The 19,435-nt window shown below is 45.7% G+C and overlaps 1 protein-coding gene across 7 annotated transcripts in view; it reads right to left on the bottom strand.

Moving 5' to 3' along the window:
• Positions 1 to 19,435, bottom strand: part of ARMC9 (armadillo repeat containing 9) — a 172,145-nt gene that overhangs the window by 26,126 nt on the left and 126,584 nt on the right. For all 7 annotated transcript variants that reach the window (XR_005218790.1, XR_005218791.1, XM_037849509.1 and 4 more), the window contains one exon: positions 6,822 to 6,926. Coding sequence is in view for 5 of the 7 variants with exons in the window: in XM_037849509.1 (XP_037705437.1) it covers positions 6,822 to 6,926 (105 nt within the window). In the remaining 2 variants the exon portion in view is untranslated. The remainder of the gene's footprint in view (positions 1 to 6,821; positions 6,927 to 19,435) is intronic.

Raw genomic sequence — 19,435 nt, 5'->3', positions numbered from 1 at the left:
GGGGTAGCTGGTGGTGGATACCTGAAACTATCAAACTACAACCCAGAACCCATGAATCTTGACAATTGTTTAAAAATGTGGCTTATGAGGGGGGACAGTGGGATCGGGGGAGCCATAGGGATTACACTCCCGTTTGTCTAGTTTGTGGATGGATGAGTGGAAAGGTGGGGGAAGGAAACAAACAAACAGACAAGGGCGCCCAGTGTTCTTTTTTACTTTAGTTGCTCTTTTTCACTTTAATTATTATTCTGGTTATTTTTGTGTGTGTGGTAATGAAGGTGTCAGGGATTGATTTAGGTGATGAATGTACAACTATGTAATGGTACTGTAAACAATCGAATGTACAATTTGTTTTGTATGACTGCGTGGTATGTGAATATATCTCAATAAAATGAATATTAAAAAAAAACAAACTTCATCTACAGTGACAAGAGGCGATGCAAATAAATGAGGAAGGATCATGCAACGTTATTCAGATAAGCAGAAGTTTGGGGGTGGGGAATTCATTTAAATTAATTTAAAAACAAAAATCAAACCACACTAAAAGGAAAAGAAGAGAATTGAATACACCAACTTATCTCTGGAGTGAGCAGGCTTTTGAAAATGTAAAGGAAAAAAGACTGATGGCTTTGGTTTTTAAAAAATGAACATTTCCATATATAATATATCAAAGGCAATCCAAATTAACAGGCAAACTGGGAAGAAATATTTGCAGCAAATTTAACAGATAAAAGGTTAAATTGAAGAAATATTTGCAGCAAATTTAACAGATAAAAGGTTAAATTTTTCATTACATAAGGAGCTCTTAGCAAATTAATAAGTAAAACACCAAATAAATAATTGGGCCAAGAATTCACAAAGCCAATTCACAAAACAAAGTATAACAATAAACAGAAGGAAAAAAACCAACTTCACCAGTAATTAGAATGACAACTTTTCATAAAAAATGGTAACTGTTCTAGAACAATGCTGGCATTGAAACTTGAGACAACTCTTTTGGGAAGCAAATTGTCATATCAAGAGTCATAAAAATGCTCAGATCTTTGGGTATATATAACAGCGAAAGACTCCAAAATATGGAAAATGTTAAATAAACAAGGTTGTTTATTATAAAATTATTATAGAGTAAAACCAGAACAACCCAACTGTCCAGGAATAGGGGAATAATTAAGTAAATTGTGGCATATTCATTTGAAATATCATGTGGCTATTTACATTGATAAAGAATAGGCTATGAAGAACAATGTCTATTTAAAACATTAGATAAAAGCAGGTTATAATATTGTACGTAAACCATGCTTTCAATTAGGTTAAAAGTGCTTAAAAAGACTGGAAGGAAATGAAAACTAAAATGATGACAGTGGCTCTATAGGTTAGTAGAATTTTGAATAATTTTTCTTTTTTCCAAATTTTCTGGAAAGTGGTTCTATTACATTAATAATTAAGAAAAACTGTTCAAAAAATAAATCACTGCAAAATGGTTAAAAATCTAAATAAGGCCTGTGGATTGCACCACTGTCCATCTCTTGGTTTGACACAATTGTGTTGATGTCACCACTGGGGGGAACCAGGTGAAGGGTATGGGGGCCTCTCTGGGTGATTTTTGCAACTTCCAGTGACTCTATAATTATTTCAAAATAAAAAGTTAAAAAAAAATTAAAACAATTGGAATCTTATCTTTGATTTCTTTTTGCTGAAGTTATCTGGGTTTATCTAGCATTTGCAGTGGGGAGAGGAAAAAAGGACCCATTTCCTGTGGGACTCGATGGGCCTCACCGACCTGTGCCCTGGGGACAGCGAGCAGCCAGGGGTGTGCTTGGGTGGGGCAGTGTGATGAGGAAGAAGATGGGGGGAGAGAAAAGGCGAGGAGGCCTCTACCTCCCTGGAGGAAGCTGACACAAGCTTTCCAGACACCAGCGTGCAGTTCCAAGTCCCTTTATTTCTCTTGAAAAATGTGCCAACCCAGGATCCCATGACTGCCATCCTGCCCTCGCCTCCTACCTGCCCTGTTCTCTGCCACACTCGCCCTGCCCAGCACCTGGGTCAAGGTGACATGACCCTCTCATGAGCAGAGCAGCTTCGATTTTCAAAGGCACTTGGGGCCACTCACTCCTTCTCTTCTTCCCTTTCCATTTTGCCAGTCAGAACGCCTGGGCCCTTCCACAGTGGTGAGGTAAGAAGGCTCCATCTTAAATTACCGGGAAAGGGGAAATTGTTATTACGTGGGTTCTTTCAAGTCAGCTAGCCTCTCCTCCTCCTCCTCCTCCCTGCAGTCCGAGCTCACCTCTTCCCAATTCCTACCCAGAGAAGAGAGGACGCCTCACTTATAACGGAGAGTGTTTCGCACTTCTGAGAACCCTGTCAGCTCTGCCATCCCCTTAGAACCTCACAGTCTCAGCTGGGGGAATAACTGAAGGAGGGTAGTGGTTTTCCTCTCTGATGGCTAAGGAAACAGTCTGGTCCGTGGGCCAGAATTTCCTGTGCACTCTCAGAAGGCCCAAGGAGGGGCCTTGGTGGAGAGGCTCTGTGTGGAGTATACACCTGGCCTGGAGCGTAGCTGCTTTCCTGTCTATCCCTGTGGGCCAGAGTTTCCCGTTCACCTCAATCTGCTGTGCTTGCATGGGGGGGTGGGGGAGGGTGTCTCGGAGAAGCTCCTGAGCTTCCTGGGCCCTTCTTGGGGCCCCTCATTGCAAAGGAGCCTTTCTAGCTGGAAGGATCTAATGGGGTATCTAGCCCAACAACCTGCTGAAGCAGAGCTATTTCTTCTGAGTTCCACAGAAATGTTTCAGGGGTTGTCGGGAGGAGAAGAGAAAACTGGTTCCTGGCACCCTTCTTCATTCACCCAGAGAAACTCGGCTCATCTGTTACAGATAACAGATGGAGATTTTGTTTGAAAGAAGGTTTGGCTACCAAGAAATACCACATATGATTTAGCTGAATGCAATTTATGCAGTAGCAAAAGTTGGTCAACACATGTCAATTTAGGTAAAAAAAATTTGGTTCCCATTTACTAGTTTTTGAGTATTGGTGAATCACTTAAAGAAATTATGACACATTACAAGACATACAAGCACACAACATCTAATCTATTTATACATGCAGAAAACAATCTGGAAGCTGAAGCAGACTACTGCTAGCTGCCTACCTGATATCCATTCTTTTCTTCTTGACCCAGAGAACTCTGATTTTGTAGGCACAGAATGTGTCTACCTAGAAAGACTCACCTTCCCATAGTCCCTTGCAGCTAGGGGAGGCCACAAGACCCAGTTCTGACCAATGAGAAGTAAGTGGAGGGGACCAGATGGGACTGTGGGGAAAGCACTGCAGAGGAGGTAGATTTGGCTGCCTGCACGATTGTCTGGCTTTCTTTCCTACTTTTTTGGGGGATTTGTGCCAGGAAAGCTGCATCTGGCAACAGCTGGCACAGAGGCCCTCCTGTTTCTGGTTTGTAACTAGAGAAGGAGCCACTGGCCTGGGCTTCTGTCCTTTCCTGGATGGGGGCGGCGGGAGCCAGCCAGGTCCCAGGGTCCCCCCATCACTCCCTGGGCTAGAAGGCGCCAGCCTCAGCCTGGTCCCCTAGGAGGGGCTCACTTTGCACCCCCTCCCTGATGGACCACGCCCTCCAGCTGCCAAGGGGTTTCCATTGCCCCAGCTTCAGAATCCCTGAGGGGTGTAATAAAAATGCACCCCTGGGTACATTTTTAATAAAAAATTTTATTAAAATTTTTGTACCCTGGGCACATTTTAAATAAAAATTCCTGGGGCTATCCCAAGGCTCAGTCCCTGGAGGCAGGGAGGGAAGCTGCACTTTAACAAACACGATAGGGAATCTTAGGAAAACTAATTAATTGTGGGTCCTCATTTTACTGAGGGGAAAAAAGGAGACGTAGAGAGGGGGCAGCTTCTATTGACCATTAGCATTTGCCTCCCCAAAACTAAGTCTCCGTTGAAAAATTAGACCATATATTAATGATGAACACTACACCGGTGGGAGCTGTGTAAGTTTTCAAGCACAGAATCCAACTTGCCAGAAAATCCACAGCTCTTCCAGAAGAAGGTAAAGAGCAAGCAGGCTCATACAACACCAGAGAAAGTGACTGGATCCTTCTAAGCCTCAGTTTCCCCAACTATAAAATGTGGATACTAGCAGAATTTACCTCAAAATTTGTTGTGAGGATTAAATTAAGGGCTGGGCTGGCTCTGTGCTGGATTAATTTAAGAAGTGCCTACTGCAGTTGTTCATGGTAATTGAACATTCAGCTCAAACTTCAAAAATAGAAACCAAACACTGGGATTCTAGAATTTTGTCATAATTAACTGTGGTGGTGAAGGCATTTAAATCGGGACATTCTTTTTAGGAAGAACTAAATGATTGTTTAGCACAGTGTGGAGGACACTAAAAAGTTCACCAATACCCAAGGAGGGGCAGGTGGCAGCTTGTCAGCGTTGAACTGCTGATGTTTACCATCTGAAAGAGAAACTGTGGCATCCTGCTTTTCACCAGAATTATGAGTAAGAAATACATTTCACGTGACAACCACCACTCTCCTTCAAGCTGAGGAAAAGTGCCTCCTCTTGCCACAGTGTTCAGGGTTCCCAGTGGTTCTTGGCCATTTCAGGCGGCCTGGGCTCTGGGTGTAGAAGGAGCCAGGCGTTCGGACCTGGGGAGGGCAGGGCCAGAAGGGGCCAGGGAAGGGACGGCTGGGCAGTTGTGGCGGGGTGGGCGGGTTCTTGGGTCCAGACATTTGGGGAACACCCGGGGACCCTCACCCCCTTGCTAGTGGTTTCTTAAATTGCTGAGGTGCCTGACAGTCAGTTCCTGGGTTATGGTTAAGGAGGTCTGGGTGGGGTCCCGAATCTGTATTGTCCCCCACAATCGGTGGTCTGGGCCTCTGAGGAAGCCTGGCCGGGAGACTCCCAGCTCTGAAGCTCGGGGGCCATGGCCGCCCCCCCAGCCCACCCGCTGCAGCCTCTCCCAGCCACACACGCCTGCCCTGGTCTGTGTCTTCTCTTGTTAGACACGTGGAAGGCAGCAGCTGTGCCTCAAACCTCTGGGGCATTCTGCTGTGTTGGGCAAATGGCACAGGCTTGATAAAAACTTTTTTCGGTACAGTTTTGAGAGAATGTTTCAGAGTCAACAACGTTCGACTCATGCTGAAAAACTGACAATAGCGCTAGTGCATCAGAGCAGGGCACACATTCCCCAGTGAAATGTCTTCTGTCTTTGGCAGGTACCCTCATTTGTCGCGAGCAGTTATAAAGGTAAGAACTTACAGTCCTTGCAGGTACCACTAGATCATAACGTGTGGCAAGGAAAGACGCCCTCTCCTTTGAAATCACAGACTAGTACATGAGGGCTGCCAGGCTGTCAGCTCCAAATCACAAGATGGGGTGACCGAGGGCTGCTTAAGGCAGTGCAAGTGGGAATGTCCTCCCCACCTCAGTGACGGCCACTCCCAACACTAAGATTTCTAGTAAAGCTTCAGATGTTTATATTCTGAGAGCCTCGGGGGACTGGTCTCCACGTCTCTACAAGGAATTCCTCCTGCCTCATTCTTGTCACTCACGCCTGCACTGCAAGGATAAGCAGGGTAAACAAGCATGTGGGGAACTTCATTTTGTTGGACTGAAAATATCTCCACCTGTTAAAAGGGTAGTGAGGACACATGCACTACGGGGGACATAGGGCTGTGTGCCATGCTGAGAACACCATTTCCGATGCCATTAAATCGGGCTTTCTGATTGACGTGTAGGCCCCGTCCCTCTGCTCCTCACCAATTTGCTCGATTATACTAGACTTCCCAGCACGTTCCATGTCTGTCTGTCTGCTTGTTAAAAGTCTTCACCATGTGAGCACCAGAGCTCTCCCGTCCTCACTGACACTCTTGACCTGCTTGTGTGACTTGCCCGTGGGACAACCCACAGTGCACAGGTGCTGGGGCAGGGACGGGTGTCACCACCTGAGCCCAGGGAGGCCGTGCCACTCGCCTCCTCAGGGTTTCCCTCATTACCTGCCCTCAGAGCCAGCGATCTCCCACGGGAGAAGAGAGGCGGTGGCGTGGCTCGCACCTGCCACCGATGATTCGGAACCTGGATCTCCTCACCTCTGCCCTTTCCCTGATAGCCCCCACCCCCAAAACCTGGCCCACTGTAAACAGAGCCCCCATGGTCAGGTCAGACCCCTTGGATCCTTGATACATTCTAAGGACAGTCTACTCTCCGTGACGTAGCCTGAGTGAAAATATAAACTGAAACAGTAAAACGTAAGCACACCCAGTCAGTCCCCTGCTCTCGGCCCTCCAGTGGTCTCGCAGCTCACACAGAGCAAAATCTCCCATGGCACCACTCTGCTGCATGCCCCACATACTGGTCTGGGGCCTTGGAGGGTCCCTGAACCGTGGGGAAGAGACGAGGGCTGGGGACAGGGAGTAAGCCGTGGTAAGGGCAGGCCTGTCTGTTCCCACACGCTCCTGCGAAGAGCCAGCTGCACGCACCGTCTTTTTCCTCTCCATGTCAGCGCCGTGGCCAGTCCATCGTGACTGAGGATGGACATCCCTCAGACATCACGCAGGCCCCTGTCATGCGCCTTCAGGTCTATGTTTCCCAGTCCCTTACCTGCACACCAGCAGCTCTACTGGCGACACGTGGCTGGGGTCAAAGAGCACGCAGGGCCACTGAAAGCAGAGTGACTAACGCAGACGTCCTCATGAACACAAGATTGTAACAAACACAACCAAGCCCTTATGTGTTATTGAAAATACCAATTACACCCACAGGCCACGAATCCCTTCCATTCTAGGCCCCCCGCCGTGGGCACTTACTCCCAGGTACTCCGTGGTCAGCAGCTTCTCGCCCGAGAGTTCTCCAAGCTGGGGTTGGATCAGTTCGTCTTTGTCCAGATCGGCTTCCAGAGTGTCATGGTCCTCCTGTTTCCAAGGAGACGTGGGGTCAGAGATCTGGGCACTTTGCTGGTGGTGCCCAGAGGGGGTCCCCAAACTTTCCGTTCCCCAGTGCAGCGGCCGTGAAATGAGAGGCCTCAGGCAGCCACTGCAACTCCCAGTTTACGTTTTGGGGGGTCTCCGGGGTTGGCCCTCTGCTCATAACCTCTCTAGGAAGACGCAAGGGGAAACGAAGCCTCCTGAGGAGGCCTGGCGCCTCACCGACACGTCCATGGCCACAGGAGTAAAGGGGTGAAATAAAGCTCTTCAGAGATCTCCTGCTCAGAGTTCTCAGAATTTCTCTCTCCATGAGGTCAAGGTACCACGGACCAGCCAAATCCTTCAGTCTACAAGTCACTAGGCGGCCCCTCCACACGCCCGGGCCCTCTGGGGGACGTGGAATCACACACTAGACGTCCGCTCCTCTCGAGTGGTTCGTGGTCAGGAAGGAAGAGGACTCAGCAAGAAGAGAGGAGTTGATGTGCTTCCGGGAAAAGGGAGTAGATGTGGCTTTCCCGACTCCTCCCACTAAACACAATAAAAATCCTGGGCATTACGGAAAGCAAATGTAAGAAGACCCTGAGAGGTGGAGAGAAGGCAGACCAGCTGGGGACTAGGAATCCAAGGAACCACACGATGGCAAGTTCCCCAGTGTCCTCTCTGTCTCATATAGCCCAGACTTAGAGCTGAAGAAGTCACCAACCCAGAAACGCCAATGAGTGCAGACAAAAATACCCTCCAACAAGCCTGTTCTCTCCAAAGGAGCAGGAAAGGCAGAGCCTAGCAAGACAGAAAACTTTTAGAAAATAACCAAACACCTCAGAAAAAGCTGTAGCCAACCACATCAGCAAGGGCCGAGTGGGGAGCCTAGATTTCCACCCTCAAGGTTATAACAAGGCGCCCGCACCCCTGTCTGGGGTGGTGTCAGGGAAGGCCAAATCGGGAGTTGGGACTTTCATTTTGGCAGTGACAGTAGAGTCCTTGTGGAGAGCCTGGATTTCCACCCCCACCTGGAAGGAACAGGTGCCCTTCCCTCTCCTTTGTTGGGGTGGTATTAGAAGGGGCCTAAGGAAGAGTCCAGACTTGCACTACCACCCACCGTGTCCCTGTGGGGTCAGTGGAGGCCATGTAGGGAGCCAGAATTCCACCCTGCCCTACAGTAATGAGGAACGTCCCCACTGGGCATCAGTGGCCGCTGAGTGGGGGACCCAGACTTCTACCTGCACCCGGCAGTAATGACATGGCACCCTCCCATCTGTTCCCGAAGCAGTGTCAGAAGAGGCCAGAAGAAAACAGAAGGTTTAAATAAGACCCAGAGTCTCGTAGCATAATATCCCAAACATCTAGGTTTCCATCAGAGTCATTCATCATACTTGACGGAAAAAAGACAATCAATGGATTCCAACACCAACATGACAGTGATGCTAGAATTATCTGACATAGATTTTAAAACAACATCATGAAAGTGATTCAGTGAATACTTTTGAACATGCTTGGGACAAATGAAAAAATAGACAGCCTCAGCAAAGAAACAGAAGATTTAAAGGAAAACCAAATGGAGATTTTAGAACTGAAAAATACAATACCCAAAAGAAAAAAATCTTAATGGTGAGACTCAGCAGCAGAATGGAGGGAACAGAGGAAAGAACTGGTGAACTGAAAGACAGAATGATAGAAATTAATCACCTGAATATCAGAAAAAAAACAGACTGACAAAATTGAAGAGTGCCTTAGGGATCTGTGGAGCTGGGTCTTCTGAGAACTTGGGGTCCCTGTGGCCAGGTGCGTGGCTGGGGCTGCGCTCAGCTGGGCAGAGGGAATGACGGGCAGGAGGGCAGCAACAGTGTTGTACAGTCCACAGTCTCGTCCCTTTCTCTCTCTCTCTCTTCCTGTCCCTCTCGTCCCACCTGGGAACACCAGGTTCATGGTCACCGCTGTGATCTAACCTTAGCCCTGACGCGTTCTCCTTACTGAGGACGGCTGCCTTTCCTCCGGCTGCTTCACCTGAGCCGTCACCACTGCCAAGTGCTAGCCTATGTGCCATCCTGAAATTCCACACGGGGTTCCTTCAGGGTAGCGTTAACTGTGAGACCCCATCCCGAGGTCAACACTGGGCCAACCCTATAACGTTGAAACTGCTGCGTCGGCTCAGAGTTTAGCTTACTAAAATGCCAACATCTTACTAGTCAAATAATATGTGTACATATATGATTATTTTAGGAAAAGGCCTGCCTACTTATGACCCAAGCAGCAGGCGCTGTGGTCTGAGCGATGCCAGGGAGGGCAGGGGGTCATATTTCACCTGCTGCCCTTTCTCCGGGGAACAAAGCCCTGGAGGCACCAGCTGGAAATGACATGTGAATCACAGTTTCACGGAGGTATTGGCGATATACCGCCTCCCTGCCAGGATGGAATATGAAACGTTAGAGACAAAACAAATGTTCAAATTCCATCTCAGAGAGAAACAAACGGTCAATGGCTAAGCTCAGTCAATGCTGGCAAAAGTATTGCTTTACCCTTGACAACAAATACATATGTAGAACACATTCATTTGCCAAGTCCGCCTATGTATACGTAAACTAGCTAACAACACATTCTCAGTCACACGTTAAAGCTTGATTTATTAATTTATTAGAAAACAAGTTAATAAGAGATTCACTTAAAAAAAACACACCCTGAGTTTTAAGGAAAAAAAAAAAACTTAAAATTCAAATGTAAAACATGATTTTTTAACATGATGATCTAAGTTGATACCTTGTTTCTTAAATGCTTCTTTTTTTAAAGAATTTAAACAAACATAAGCTGTTTTTTAAATTAAAAGCACCTTAAAATTCAATACACTGATAATTTAAACAAGGCCCTCCCTAACCTTCAAAACACAGGACAGTTTTCTACATTTGGTTCCGAATGTCTATAGTTCATCAATAAACGTTAACTTGAATCCCTGTTTGGTAAAGACGGTCTGGGGCCAGAGACGAGCCCCCAGGCACTACGGCTGACCCACTCACCATGCAGGGAATTTGCTGCTCCTGCCTCAGTTTCTCTGCTGGCAACATGCAGACAAATACTGGTTCTCTGAATAATATTATGCTATTGTAAGGCACACAAATGTAAGAAAACTGATGTGAGAATCACCCTTAAATGAGAGTTCTGGTTAAGAAAGATTCATATTGCAGTTCTAATTCGGAGAGACATGACTCTCATCAGGGCCTCCAGTTCTCCTGCCTTTGAATGGATTAACACCTGCTGCCTCCTTTAAATCACGACTGTCTGATTTAGGAGACTTCTTTAGTTCTCCAATTTTGAAAAGCCAAGGTACTGGGTGAATTAACCAAGTCACCGTCAAGGCTTCTGCAAGGAACACTAACAGCAGCGAAAAGGAAACAGAGGCATCGTCAGGGCTCAGGGAACCTGCAGATTGAGAGTAAAACGGGTTGTACTGGTTAAGTTGGAAGGTGCTGCTTAACAAAGAGGGCAAGAGCTTAATTCAATACCGTTCACTCTTTTTCAGCAACTCTTGGGAAACCACAAGCAGGCCGAGCTTTCGGGAAGGCAGAGGGAACCACTAGACGCGGTGGGAAGTGTAAGGAGAGAGCCTGCCAGAAGCGATGCGTGCTGATAGCAGAGCACTTGCTCCACTTTTTCACTCGGTGCCAAGTGGCTGAAAAAAAAAACCTCTGAAGATGCATAAGAACTTTCTGAAATGGGCAAGCCTAGAGGTGGAGCAGGAAGCACTCAGGGAGAGTTCAGCTCAAGCGTTCTGTCTGGGAGGGGCGCCCTCCTTTCCACTAGTTTCCTCCCAATTTAGATCTCTCCTCGCCTCACTCAGGTGCGGCACCAGCAGCGGAGTGGGGTAACGCTTTAGTGACCCACTCGCTGTGTGAGAACAGTGTGCCCGCTGCGTCTTTAACTTTCCCGAGCTGCTCAAGAACTTCAAATGAAACGACATATTTCATATCTACTTTGTGAAGTACAGGGGTGATGGATAAGAAATTGCTTCAAGAATAAATGCCTCGTTAGGGTGGGTCTTAAATACCATTGTTGGAAGGAATTTTACTAAAATTACTGGTCTTTATGTACTTTAGCAGCATGCATCAGGTTACTCACAGCTACAGCTCAGTGATAATGGATTACTTCAAGAAATTAAGAACACTTTATAAAAAAAGGCACTTGAGCTGAGATGAATTCAGATGTTCTAATAATGAAGCTTCCCCATGGCGGCTTGGTGAACTTATGACACTACAAGATTCTTAACTGGAGGCTTTAGATACATAATACTCCAGACAAACCAGATTCTAAGCAATTGACCTGAAAACCAAACTAAGACTGACCACTAAATGCATTTGAAAACTCAGATTCTTGCAGATATAATGCAGAGAGCAGAATGTATTCAAGTGGTTTTACGTATGGCAAGTGAAAGTATCGAGTGTGTTTTCCACTTGAAATAATTACAAGACTTCTCCCAGCAGTTTAAATTTGAGACACCTTCTCAGAACACTGCATTATAAATCTCACTCTTTATAAAAATAAGGGCACAGCATTCAACACGGGAGAGAGCAAAGGGCAGAGTGACGGGAGCAGGCTGGGCCGAGGAATCAACGTGTTGCTCTAAGCCAAACAGACCCTTTGCGTTTTTGCAGTTTTGTTCCTTGGTGTCTGCCCAGGACTGCAGATGGAAGCAGGTTCTGGTTGCTTGATGGGTTCACCATGATGCTGAGAAGTTGCTCTCTGACCTTCCACTTCCCGGGGTAATGACAGTTCGTCTAATATGCAGATCAGTTCATTAACTAACCATGTGACAGCAGAGAAACCGTAACATCCTTTACTTCCCTAATTCTTCTAATCTACTGCTTGAGCTGCTCAATTTGCTTGCTTCAACTTTTTAAGCCTAAGCAAAAATGGCAAGATATTTGGAAATAATGGCGGTTGCTCTATGAAAAGCAGGGCTTTTCAAAATATTTAATATATAGAATCAGAAGAGATGTGGAGGCTCAATAGAACCAGAAGTGAAAGAAAATAGAAAGCTTTTGTGAGATAAAGGGAGCGAAACCCCACATTATAGCTGTGTCCCAGACGCCATTCTGTGGGTGTGCTTGGGAGCCACGGGAAGCAACAGTCCCAGGGACCAAGGCAGGGTGGGTCTCCCCAACAAGAAACCACCACCCTGGGCCTGGAAACATGCCCTGACATGATCATGGTGTTTTCCTACACATCAACAAGTACGTCGTAAAGAAAAAGCCTTTACTCAATAAACTGGATGTTCTCAAAGAACATCATAAACAAAATAAACTGGACATTCTCTTGCTAGACAAAAGAGATTAGAAAAGTAAAAATTTGCCCGTGTTTCTCAGGCTGCCTGGGGTGGGGGTGATGGACGGAATATGAATTTGGCTTCCTAGGGAAAAACTCCAAGGCAAGTGGATACCAGCATTCTGCGTTAGGACAGCCTGGCTCCCACCCCACGCCTCTCCCCATCAAGTGTTTTCAATGTCTCTTGTCCCTGCTCTCTAGCCCGACCTTCCATCAGCCCTGGCTCAGCCCTGACCGCCCACTCTGGCCAGGGAACCCATGAGCAACACTGCTTGGGTGGACTTTGGAGCAAGCCAGGCTCCCTCTAGATCACGATGACAACGTTAAAAACAGCGAATACGCACCGTGTCCGTGCCAAGCACTGTACAGATTATTTCAACCGATCCTCACAACCACCTGGCTAAAGAGGTGTTGATATTCCCATTTTACGGATTAGAGACTGACGCTTCTACAGGTTCACCAACTCACCCAAGACCACACAGCTGACAACCGGAGGGCAGGGACACCTTATTCCTAAGCCACTTTCTTGATACTTAGATTCAGCCATTGACCGAGTCGACATTCAGCAGATACTAGCAATGCACCTGTCATTTCCTAGGGCCTCTAGGGGGTACAAAGAGGCTTCTGGGCTTAGCCCCTTCCCATCCCCTGTCAGCTTTGACTCTAAATGAGGACACCAACAGCACCCTGATGAAATGCACACAGGACACAAGACAAGAACTTGGTCCCAAGGGGCCCAGCGAGCTGCAACAAGCTGACCCCGGACTGGAAAGTATGTAACATATCTGTCAGGCATAAATAGAGCATCCTAGCATTGGGTTCAACAACCCGCTCCCCCTCAGCTTCTTTGGATTAGATATATTCTGCATTGTCCAGAAGAAGGGCCAATGAGTGGATACTTCAAAGATAGAAAGGAAGGAGCGGAAAACTCGCTTTTGCATGTGTCCATTAGGTGTTGCCATTTAACTTACTAATCTCACAACAATTCTGTAATGAGTATTCATCCCCAGTTTTACAGACAAAGAAACAGAACTATTAATGTAAAAAATATATAAAGGTACACTGGGTACAATGAGTGGGGCTTTGACACCACATTAGTGACTGGAGATTTAGTTAGGTGACGGGAGCAGAGAAATGTCCCTGAGAAGGGGCCAAGTGGAAGTGTGAACTGGGTCAGCTGCTTGGGAGAGCCATGTGGCAATATCTAGCAACGACGAGACCCTCAAAACCTGGGACTCGGCAATTCAATGTCTCAGCGTGTACTTGACAGAAACCCCCCCATCCGTGTACAAGGAAACCTGGACAGGGACACTCTTGGCTGCACTGTGAAAAAAACGGGAACAAGTGACTGACTGCCCCTCAGAAGGGAATGGATTAAAAAATGGTGGCTGATTCTTACAATGGAATGCCATACAGCAGTTAGATGAACTAGGGCAAATAAATCTCTAAAATATAATGTTGAATGAAAAAAAGCAGGAGAGCAAAGGATTTATTTAGCAGTATGCCATTTAGGGAAAATTAAAAACCCTAAAACAAGAGTGTACATTGTTTATGGAAAGGTACAGATGTTGTAAAAGCAGAATCACATGTGGAATTGTTACACCACCTCCAGGACAGCGGTTCGTTCTGGAGAGGGAGCGAAGAGGGATGAAGGGATGGCCCCATCGCCATATGTTATATTGTTTTCTGTAATTTTTGGAATGTTTAAAATGTTCTCTAATTTAAAAAAACTAAGCGATCAGGTTCCTGCGCGGTCCACACCCTCCTTTCGGAAGATGGTCTGGTGGCCACAGGTGGACAGGCTGGGCCGTCAGCACTGAGAAAGCAAACGAGGCTTAAGAAGTGTGGGCGGGAAAGGAAATGAAGGGGAAGATGAAAGTGATTCTCAGTGAAGAAGTACAGGATGTGGTGACTGTCTGGAAGCTGATGACAGAGGACAAGGGGACAGGAAGATTCACAAATCCCTGATCGAATGAGGTGGCATGGGTGCCTGCGCCAACCAGGAAACTTAACTAACCTCCCAGTGTTTGCTGCTGCCCGACTTAGACCAATTTACTGAATACACATTCAATATTCTGGGGGACTCTGCCGGGCACAGCTCTTGTTCATGGTAGTTAGAATCTGGCCCGTTGAGAGAAACTGACGCTGGCCCACGGCAGAGTTAGGACTCAAAGAAGGATCCTCATATTCTGAGACACGTGATGTTTGGCTGAGCCCAGACGCCTCCTAGGTTCAGAGATTTCATGAGGTCCACAAGGCCACCTGTCCCAGGGAGAGCCAAGCCCACTCAACGACCTCTTAAATTCACTTGGAAGTTTTATTTCTCACTGTAAAGCAGCAAATTGGCACCCTGGGTGATCACATAAAAATGCAAGAGGAGTGACTGTGCCTTTTGTCACGTAACACCACCTCCAGCTTCCTGCTGCTCTCAGAGTAAAATCTCCTGTTCTTGCCAAGGCCCTAGGTGATCCGACCGACCCACCTTCTCTGTCCCCATATCCCAGATCTCTCAGGGCCTTGACATTCATTGTTCCCTCTGCCTCCCTCCAGCCCTTCCTGCTTTGTTTGTTCTTTCAAGCACTTATCACCCTTTAACATATTAGATTTCTCCTAGCTTATTTGTTTCAGGTCTGTTTTCTCCCAGACCTGAAACAAATGTCTATTTTGTTTCCTGCTACATCCCCAGAGCCTAGAATAGGCCTGATGGCTTCTGCTAATGAGGTGTGAGGAGGATAGGGAATTCCTCAGGACAGAAATCAAGTACAAAAATGAGACAAATTTAATATAAACAATAATTTCAGGACACCGGCAAATGACCAACGGCAGGGGACAACTTGAGAAGTGTTTGCTCACGGAAAACTGCTACTGCACTTGGTAAGGACACTGCCTGGGAGTGCGCCCATCATTTCAGGCAATATAAAAACCACAGCTCGACTGGCTGGAGGCATGGACCCAGTACAGGACAAGTGGAAGAACAGCTAGAAATTAAAGGGGGAAGTTTGGAAGCAAGAGAGCCTTACAAGACTGAAATAATAAAAATTCTTGACTGACGGCTGAACTACAGATGCATGCAGAAACCCTAGGGAACCCAGAGAAAATGATCTGGAGAAACCTGCAAATTTTTTGTACTTTTAAATGCATCAATCAACCTACAACACAGCTCAGGTGGCAAAAGGTAGAAACCTTCCTGGCTTGGGTTGTGTGAGCATAACCGCTGCCCAAATCACTGACTGACAGTTAAACTATACAGGAAAGATCCCTAAGATTAGGGAAAAAAATAAGCAAAGACATAGTGACTGCAGCCCCCAAACAAAGAATTATCTGGTCCAAAATGTCAACAGTTCTGAGGATGAGACTCTGGGTTGGGCAAAGAGTTCTTAGATAAAACAAAAGCATAAACCATAAACAAACAAACAAAAAAGACAAACTAGACTTAATCAAAGTAAAAAACTTCTACACTTCAAAAGACACCATTACAAAAGTAAGAAGGCAAGCCACTGACTGAAAGAAAATATTTGCAAATCATATGTTTGAAAAAAGACTTGTATCCATAATATATAAAGAATTCTTATAATTCAATAACAGATATTTCACCAAAGAAGATATACGAGTGGCTAGTAAGCACATGTCAAGATGCTTAACAGCATTAATCATTAGGGAAATGTAAATCAAAACCACAATAAGATACCACTGTTCACCCTCTAGCATGACTATAATAAAAAAGACAGATAAGTGTTGGTGAGAATGTGGAGAAACTGCAACCCTCATACACTGCTGGTGAGGATGTAAAATGATGCAGATACTTTGGAAAATGATTGTTTCTTAAAAAGTCAAACACAAATTTGCCTTAAAACCAGCAATTCCACTCCTGGTAATGACGCAAGAGAAATGGAAATGTATTTTTCATTCCACACAAAGACTTGCCCACAATTGTTTATAGCAGCATTATTCATTAGAGATTAAAAAGTGGAGACAACCCAAATGTCTATTAACCGGTGTATTGATAAATGAAATGTATATATCCATACAATTGAATACTACTTAGCAATAAAAGGAAATGAACTACCGATGCATACTGTAACACAGGTCAAACCTCAAAAACATTATGCTAAGTGAAGGAAGCCAGACACAAAAGACTATATATATATATATATATATATATATATATATATATATATATATATATATATATAATGAAACATACAGAAGAGGCAAATCTATAGAGACAGAAAGCAAATTAGTGGTTTCCTAGAGAAGAGTGAGAACAGGGATTAAACAAAATTGGATTGCGGTGATGGTAGCACAGCTCTGTAAATATACTAAAAAATCACTGGCTTGTAAAGAAAACAGATAAATTTTATAGGGGGTAAATTATACCTCAATAAAACAGTTAAAAAACATGAATACACAAAACATTCCAATCAAAAGGCAGAGAGAGTCAGACTGGATCAAACAGCCTAACCCAGATGTATGCTGGCCACAAGGGAAGCACCTGAAATTCAGACACAAATTGGCTGAAATGGAAAGTTTGCGAATGAAATGGATCTACCTGCAAAGAGCAGCACAGAGAGCTGGAGGGGCTGTTAGTCTTAGAGTATGCTAGGAACACCACAAGAGACGGAAAGCCCAGCTCATGGTGACAAAAGGGGCAACAAAAGTATTTTCTTAGAAGTACTCCAAAATACATGAAGTAAAACCTGATGGAATTGAAGGGAAAAAGAGGCAAATCCACTATTATAGTTGGAGATTTCAATACTCCTCTCCCAGTAACTGGGACAACAAGTGGAGAGAAAATCTGTAAGGATATAGGATGGGCCTGCCACATGGGAGGCACTGGATAAATATTTGTTACGTAGATGAATTCTAGTTAAGCCAGGTTTTCTAACCTTCCCAGAGCTTGCTCTACTTGGGTTAACTGAGAGGAAACCAAAGATCTCCTGCTGCCTGGGTGCCCACTGTACCCACCAGGCACCCAGCCAAAGACCTTCACGGTCATTTCATTTACTCCTCAAGTCACTACCGCTGGTTGTAAAATAACACAGTTTCAGAAGTTGAAAACCAGGCACAGACCCTTGGAAGGCTGCGTAGGGTAAGATTTAGACTTAAATAGCCAGTTGTTTTTCCCCATTTGATAATGGTTAGCATGGTAAGAAATGTCAATTTAGACTGCTAAAATTCCATTGGAAAGAACTTTCTTAGTCTTTTATTATTATTATTATTATTATTATTTTTAGTGAAGCCACAGAAGGCTCTTTTGTCTGTCTTAGCGTGGCCTGTCCTGAGAGGAAGTGCACTGTGGTAAACTGCTCCTCCCATCCCAGCCCCTCTGCCTAACCCCTGGGTCTGGGCTGGTTTGACTTTGAACATAGCAGAAGCGAGGCCCTAAGGGTTCTGCTGGGCCTCAAGAGACCTGGCAGCTTCCGCCTGGGCTCTCCCGGACCCCGGAGACACAGGGGTGCAGGGAAGCCCAGCAAATTTGCTGGGTTAGAGAGGCAGTGCGGAGGGCTGACGCTGGGCACGTGAGGGGGGACCTTGTGGGCCCACACGCAATCAGTCTGGGCGAGTCCAGGTGAAGCTGGCATAGGGAATGCCCACCCAGCCAACCCACAGAATTGGGAGGAAAACACTGCTTTTTGGGCCACCAAATTTTGGGGGACTTTGTAGCAAAGGTTCACCTATATGTACACTCACAAACCTATTGTTGGCCAAATGAATCAAACGCAGAGTACCTGGTACCGTAAGATGCCAGGGAGAGAACATGAAGGGGCTTCTGCGGTGGCTTGAATGAGCTAGGTGGTGGTTATGCAGGTTTTGCCCTTTGTGACATTCTTCTGGAGGAATGCTCTGCAGAGGGAAGTTTTACCAGCACCGCATGCTATCTTAAGTCTTTACTCAGTCAGCGACGATTGCGATCTATTAAACAAAACCAGAGTGTGCAGGTTTTTCTACTTATTGGGGATAGTCTAGGGAACAAACTGGTACCTTCCCTGCTCTAGAAGCACTCACAGGTCACTGGGAGAGAATAAAAGGCAGTGTGAAGAAACAGCAGCTAAAAATAACACAACACACGCATCACAAAAGAAATCCCAGAAGGCAGCCATACCACCTGCAGCTAAGTGCTCTGCGTGAGGACTCTGCCATGTCTCACCACATAGCAAGGCTTCCTTCCACTTTGCTTCTGGTATTTTCTATTGTAAGTGCTTTTCCCTTGAAACACGTGACTTAGGTGTAGCAGGTATCTGCCTGCTTCCTCAGGTAAACGGAAAACAGGCACCGTAGCTTAATATGACATCCTGCTTAATACTGTTTAATGGACGTTCACCAATTTTATAGCTCTTGTTACCATTCTACCAAATTTAGTGTGGCGCACTGTTCGTTTTGCTCACTGGCAACAGAAAATTGCTTCTGGTTCTATCATTCAGTGTATTTCTCTATATTTCTATTTCTATGTTTTATATACCAGGCATATTCAATATTTTATATAACATCTGTGACATATAGTATTTAGCTACCATACCAGTTTGTATATATTATGTCACCCAGAAAAAGTCATGTTCTTTAATGCACTCTTGTGGGGGCAGACGTATTAGTGTTGATTAAATTGGAACCTTTGGATTACGTTGTTTCCATGAAGATGTGACCCACCCAACCGTAGGTGATAACTCTGATTAGATAATTTCCATGGAGGCGTGGCCCCGCCCATTCAGCCTGGGCCTTGATTAGTTTACTAGAGCCCTACATAGTGCTCAGACAGAAGGAGCTTGGAGCTTCAGTCAAGAGACAGCAACTGAGAGTGACATTTTGAAGAGGAGCTGCAGCTAAGAGAGGACAAAATGCCCCAAGAGCAACATTTTAGAGAATGCAATTTTTAAATGCAACCTGGCAGCAAGCGAACACCAGCCATGTGCCTTCCCAGCTAACAGAGGTTTTCCGGACGCCACTGGCCATCCTCCAGTGAAGGTACCCAATTGATGATGCTTTACATTGGATGCTTTATGGCCTTAAGACTATAACTTTGTAACCAAATAAACCCCCTTTATAAAAGCCAATTCATTTCTGGTATTTTGCATAATTGCAGCATTAGCAAACCGGAACAGGTACCAAAAGACTCAATATGAGTATAACAGACACTGAGTCTTTACAGCCCAGTCACAGTGATGCAAGGAAGGGCCTCAGTCCCTGCCCAG

This window comes from Choloepus didactylus, chromosome 9 (genome assembly GCF_015220235.1).
Source record: "Choloepus didactylus isolate mChoDid1 chromosome 9, mChoDid1.pri, whole genome shotgun sequence".
Taxonomy (NCBI): Eukaryota; Metazoa; Chordata; class Mammalia; order Pilosa; family Megalonychidae; genus Choloepus; species Choloepus didactylus.
This window is presented reverse-complemented; position numbering and strand designations above follow the sequence as displayed.